Source organism: Felis catus, chromosome C1, assembly GCF_018350175.1.
Source record: "Felis catus isolate Fca126 chromosome C1, F.catus_Fca126_mat1.0, whole genome shotgun sequence".
Classification (NCBI taxonomy): Eukaryota; Metazoa; Chordata; class Mammalia; order Carnivora; family Felidae; genus Felis; species Felis catus.
Window position 1 is genome coordinate 65,834,507 of NC_058375.1, and position 6,798 is coordinate 65,841,304.

The window sequence follows — 6,798 nt, forward strand, 5'->3', positions numbered from 1 at the left end:
TTGACCCAGGTACTTATTGGATGAGGATTTTTATTTTTATTTTTTTTCTTTTTATTTCCAATTTTTTTTCAATCTTTTTACTTTTGAGAGAGAGACAGAGACAGAGTTAGAGTGGGGAAGGGACAGGGAGAGAGAGGGAGACACATATATGAAAGAGGCTCCAGGCTTTGAGCTGTCAGCACAGAGCTGGATGAGGGGCCTGAACTCATGAACTGTGAGATCATGACCTAACCCTAATCCTAACCCTAAACCTTAACCCTAACCCAAAGTCAGGCGCTTAACCAACTGAGTCACCCAGACATCCCAAGGACTGTGATTTTTTTTTTTCTATGTTGAAACTTGGTTGGCCTTATTTAGCTACAGAATGGTTAGGTCTAACGTTTGATACATTATTCCCCTAGGAAATGAACCCAGAAGGAAAGAGCCATTTCCCAAGGAATTAGCATGGAATGCAAGATCCTGTTCCTTTGAGTGACAATAAAGCATTTTGGAATCCTTCACTAGTGGATGCTGTTGTATTAAAACTTCCAGAAACATTTAAGCCTCAAAATATTAGTTGGTTATGATGGATGATCACATATTTTGCTGTGCTTCTAGAAATAGCCTCAATGAATAGAAAATAATACAATTTTATTCATTCTAATACTGAGTATGTTCTAGGTGTCAGCTTTTGTACTGGATATTAGAAAAAAAAAAGAAGAAATGCTTACAGACAATAGAGACAAATGCATGATTATCACACAGTGTGGTAAGAGATATAATTGGCTATGGACAGGGGGTTGTGATAGCACAGAAGAAGGAGAAACTCATCTTGGAGCTAATTCATCTTGGTAAAGTTGGGGAAAACGTCATGGAGATGAGCTCATTTTCCATGGGGCTTGAAGGATGGATTGGAGTTTATCAGGCAGAGAAAGGGGACATAGGAGTTTAAAATAGAGTTGCACAAGCCAAAGCTCAGAAGGGCAGGGTGCTCCTGGGACAGGTGAGGACTTCACAGCAGTTGGAGCATAGCATATAAAATTGCAGCAGACTTCAGATGTATCATCAAGGAGCCAGCCAGATAAGGAGTTTGTACTTTGTTGTGTAGGTAATGAAGGTTTGGATGAGGGACGTTCATCCTTCAACCATTCATATCAGCCCAAATTAAGACATTTCTTTCTGATAATGGTCCATTAAGAAGACAAGAAAGATGATTTTCTTTTCATTTGGGTTTTAGGCTTTGTTATACCCTCTCTTAATGCTGGTGGTGTAGTGGTCTGACCCTCCCTTAATTTTTCAGTTTCACCTTTGCTTCATTTTCTTTCTTTCTTTCTTTCTTTCTTCCTTTCTTTCTTTCTTTCTTTCTTTCTTTCTTTCTTTCTTCTTTCTTTCTTTCTTTCTTTCTTTCTTTCTTTCTTTCTTTCTTTCTTTCTTTCTTTCTTTCTTTCTCTCTTTCTTTCTTTCTGATAGCCAAGGTTTTTCAAAGCCCTCTTGTTTGTCTGTTCTGCAACTATTTTGTCTGTTCTGCAATTATTTGGAAGTCAAAGCTGGGCTCAGTGATTGGACCAGTTCTGACATGTAGCTGGGGCCATTTGTGGAACTAATTCCACAAAATGATCTCTTTAACATCACAGGAGGTCAGGAAATGAATACACGAGGCCAAAATCTACATTGTTATTGTTGACCAAGTGGTAGTATAGAGGGGACTCATTTCCTCAGAACCCTTAGAAAATTCCATTGCATTTTTGGAATATTTTAGCCAAGTTAAAGCGAGGGTGAGGAATCAGAGAAGGGAATAAGAAATAAGAAGAAAGCTACCGGTATTGTGGTTACAAAGCAGAAAATTCTAAAAGTAACATTCCAGAACAATACCATTTCCATGTGCAAATTGTATCAGATGCTCTAAATTAATTTTAAGAACCTCTTATCTATAGTTTATCTACACTTTAGTTTATCTGAACTTTAATTGGTTTACATAAATAAACTTTAGTTTTTTTCATTGAAACTTCCAAATGTATATTGGCTTTGAACTTACTATTCCCAAAAGTAAGAAAAGGTCTGTTCCTGGTCTCATTTTTTTTGTCCTCTCTTCGGTCATTCTATTTGTGTACAATTGACTTGCCAAATAAGTTATCATTGTTGTAGTTCTAATGTCAATTTGAACTCAAAGGATCCAGATGTCTACATCAGTGTTTTTGCTACTGTTCATTTCTTTCTGTCAGTATTTTGCAAAATAACATCACTTTGTGGAAAATGAAATGGATGCCCTGTAGCCTAGCTAGTTAAGCTAAACAACTATATGACTAAGAAAATGCCTGTATCAACTGATTTTGTTATTTTGTTTGTTTCTCAGGTGACAATGGCCAACATTGGAATAAATGGAAATCATTCTCTGGAGACTTGTGAAACCACGCTTTTTGCTCTTCGAATGGCAACGTGGAATCAAATTTTAGATCCCTGGGTGTATATTCTGCTACGGAAGGCAGTCCTTAGGAACCTCTACAAACTTGCCAGACGCTGCTGTGGAGTGCATATCATCAGCCTGCATGTTTGGGAGCTCAGCTCCATTAAAAATTCCTTAAAGGTTGCTGCTATTTCTGAGTCACCAGTTGCAGAGAAAACAAATCAGCGAGCACCTAGTTTAATAGAACAGTAAGTCAGTGTAGGTCTAAGACAAAATTAAAAGCGTCGTCAGTATTTCAGTTAATTGGCTAGAAATAGAAAGCCTAACAGGGAAATTCAGACCTCAGCAGTTAGTTTGGGGGCACTTTTGTCAGACTCGGCTTTTGAAATTTGTTAAATTAACTGTATAATTACATCTTTTCACTTGTTTTTGTCAACTGGAGGTAAACACGATGGGATAATTCCATGGGGGAGTCAAATTGAAAAAAAAATTGAGCTTATTTATGTTATTTACACTTTTGGAATGAGTGACTGTGTTGAAACCTAAAGCATTGACTCAGCCTATCTGACAAAGAACATCTCAATACTTACCTTCACAGTGAAATGGCTGATTTGGGGGTCACTGCTCTACAACTGTTCCTTATAAATGAGGCTCAATGAAGGGGAGCACCCTCACTGTTTGATCTGGTCTGTTACACCCCTCATTATGTTGCTTCTATCTATATATGTATGGTCATGTCACATGGGAGTCACTGTGGCTTATAGTTATAATGACCTCTCTTACACCAGGTGTGGCTGTCAGGTTGCCTGACTTGGCGAGCCTCTATAGAATGAGCCTATCCTTGTCATTTTGACAAACATGACTGCTTGCATGTTTTACTATGGAGGTAAATTGTTGTTTGAAGGTTTTTGTTTTGTTTTTTGTTTTCTGGGTTTTTTTTTTTTTGGCAAGCTATAGATTTGCACGGTTTTCAAACAATCTCCTTTTTCTCTGAAAATTCTAGTGCACAGTAAGTAGTTTTTAGAGAAACAAAGGTTCTATGTCAGCACATAAACAGGTAATTTGCAGTGTAGCAGATCCTAAGAAACTCTGCCCAGTGATAGGTCCAAAGAATGTTGGCAAAGGAGCTCTACTTTGAGCTCTCATTTTTGTATCAGAGAACAAAAGAAACACAATCTATATATAATATTCAAAGACTATTTGTAGCTTATTTGTGCTTTCTACACACACACACACACACACACACACACACACACACACACACACAAGCATATGAGAAATTTCTCTTGAAAGCTGGTTCATTAAATCTCTAAGATGGCATCTTTAAAGCCTATGCTACCTGTGTCAAGGGGAAATTGGCAATTAGTCAGGCATTTGGAAATCATTATTATGGTTGACCAAGAGATCAGGGGATGATGATCTCTCCCCAAATTTCCCAGTAATACTTTAGACTTCTTTGCTTGTTTGTATAATTCAACCCCCCAAATTTTAGTAATCATTCAAAATGTCCTGGGGCCATCAGAACATAGGGTAGGCAGTTCTGTTTCATAGTAAGGAAATGTATTTCTGTAAAAGAATTTTTTGCCTTCATTAACTGTGGTCCATTTTAAAACTAACCTTCTCTGTGAGACTGATTTCACATTCCCCAGGAAATCTGTGTGGTTCAGCTAGACTTAAATTATTATATTCACAAGTTTTTGCTTTTGGCTGGTAATTTACATTGGAAGTTGTTAGCTTTTGTGAATTTTGGTAAATTCTTATGAATAAATGAAAAGAAATGAAGCAAATAGTCTCATTAAAGGTTTAAAGGAAACTACTTTTTCCAGTGAATTCAAAGAAAGGAAACACGCTCCCCAACACACACAAAAAGGCACATGATATTCTTTGTTTAAGACCAGTAAATGATGAGTAACACAAAGGTTATTCTTATATATAGAACACATAGAAGATGCTCAGTAAATACTTGTCAGTTGAATTGCAGACAAGAATTTTTTGATGCAAAATAAGCATGGAATTGCAAAGTTTTTGTGCATTTTGTTTCAAATGACAGTTACATATTGGTTATTTTGATATATATATATATATATATATATATATATATATATATATATAATTTAAATATATATATATTTAAATATCCAGTGTATATACTTTAAAAAAGCCATTGCAATTTTTGATTGCTGTTACATTACATGAATGTTCTCGTGTTTCAAGAGCACTTAAAGCCTAGAACTTTTAGATGGTTTAGAGGAGACATTTGTTTCCCATAGCTACTTAAGAGAATGTTGGTTTCCTGGGAACTGAGGCCCGAGGAAGCAAAATTTCATCCTTCCTCCTCATGCTGGATAGGATGCTGTAGCAAACACTTCCATGTGTTGTGACTCAGGATTCCAGGCCTCTTCTCCTTAAGGCTTCTAAGTAAATGGCATAATGGTTGCTCTATTGCCATGATGTAACCCTGGCCATGTGTATCTGTATTGAAGAGAATTTGTGACATTACCATATGTGGGAATGCATGGGTGTGGAAGGTGTTAGGGAATGACAGGTGAGTCACTTTCTGCATATCCTGGAAGGATTATGTGTATTATCTGAGTGTAGGTTTAGGGCAACTAAGTTGGTTTTATAATGATGTTAAACCCAAGAAATAGACACCAAAAACTAAAAAAGAAATAAAATAAAAGAATATGCATTTACATTGTTTTAGGCTTTTTGTTCAAGGAAAATGAAATAAAGTGAACACGATAATATGCATATATCTGATTTCAGAATTTTATCCCTGTTATTATATATATTTCAGTGTAGTTTGGCATCCTAAGTTGAATAATAGAGTGTAGCATCCATCGATAACTTTCATATAAATGTTTAATGTGAAAGTACATTTATTAAGATGAGTGGAAATAAATAGCACAAATAGTGGTCAACAGGTTAACCAATTTTGAAATTTTAAGCTCTGTTTAAAACTTATAAAATGTATAACTTAAAAATGTATAATTAGATTACCAGAAAAACTGACTTTCCCTTCTCATTGGGTAAAGTAGTATCGAAGCAACTTCACATAATATTTGATCTTATTATTTCTGGGAAATTATTTTATTCTGGGAAAATGGTTTGCAAATGACAGGCTTTTTCTTTTTTTAGTGACTTTAAAAAATGAGCCAAAAAAGCCAGTGGCATGTGGGTTTTTATGATTATGATACAAAGACAGATAATACTGACTCATAATTAGTTGTAGGTGCATCTCAACGCATCACACGTTTTACTGAGGCTTTAACTAGGTGACAGAAATTTCTAAATTTTTTCCTAAAGGCCAAAAGTTGCTTTTACTTGTTTGTATTGCTGAAGTGCAATACAGTTTGTATTGCTGAAGTTAACCCAAAAGCTAACACATGCGTGCGTGCATACACGTGTGTGCGCTCGCGTACACACACACACACACACACACACACACACACACAGACGTCTTATGGAATAAATGGTCTTATTTGCTCATTTTCAGTCTGTAAAAGAAAAAGCTGCTTTAGTATTGTGTCTGTTCTGAATTTAGAACCCAGATAAGAGCACCTGCTAAATACATAGACGAACTTTTTATGAAACCTGCTGCTAGCTTCACCTGTATTGCCATCATTGCTCCAAATTAATAAACTAAGGTCAGAAGATGAAGGATGGGAATGGACATTTTCTTGCTTCTTCAGCTGGGTGTCAGAATATTTTACCACCTGGTAAATAATGTTGGACTTCAACTTGTTACTGATGCATTTTAACAGTAGACGCAATGTGTGATGTGAATAAATATATTTTGTGTTCTTCATATGTGCTGCACTGTATGAGATTAAAGATGTGTATATTTTGTTGCTTGTATCAGTATGCAACTCATGTAATTTTAGTGTTTTAGCTTAAAACTTCAAACAAATGATTTATAATAAACTTGGACTAGTGTTTATCAAGAATCTATTTTTGGGAAGGTCATATAAAGCTTGGAACTCTTGAATCTAAACTTCTATTTTTATCTATTCGGTGGGAAGAATTTCAACTTGTTTTCTTTATTATCTTTGGTATGTCTCTTTTTCCTACTTTTCTGTGACATTGGCTTTCTTTCTTTTTCTTTCTTTCTTTCTTTCTTTCTTTCTTTCTTTCTTTCTTTCTTTCTTTCTTCTTTTGTGGTTCATCTAAGCAGGTCATAATTAAAAAAATTTTTTTCTATGTTTTATTGATTTTTGAGAGACATAGAGACAGAGAGTGAGCGGGGGAGGGGGAGAGAGAGAGAGAGAGAGAGAGAGAGAGAGAGAGAGAGACACCCAGAGAATCTGAAGCCGGCTCCGGGCTCTGAGATGTTAGCACAGAGCTAACAAGTGTCTGAGCTGAAGTCAGACACTTTACCGATGGATTCAGCCAGGCATCCCAGCAGGTAGTAATTT

The 6,798-nt window shown here is 36.0% G+C and overlaps 1 protein-coding gene across 4 annotated transcripts in view; it reads left to right on the forward strand.

The window, feature by feature from the left end:
• PTGFR (prostaglandin F receptor) overlaps positions 1 to 6,330 on the forward strand; it is a 52,431-nt gene extending 46,101 nt beyond the window's left edge. For 3 of the 4 annotated variants that reach the window (XM_006934847.5, XM_045033220.1, XM_045033221.1), the window contains exon 3: positions 2,333 to 6,330. In XM_006934847.5, coding sequence (XP_006934909.1) covers positions 2,333 to 2,635 — 303 coding nt within the window. In that variant the 3' untranslated portion in view covers positions 2,636 to 6,330. 4 annotated transcript variants of the gene reach the window in all.
• Positions 6,331 to 6,798: the final 468 nt, after the last annotated feature.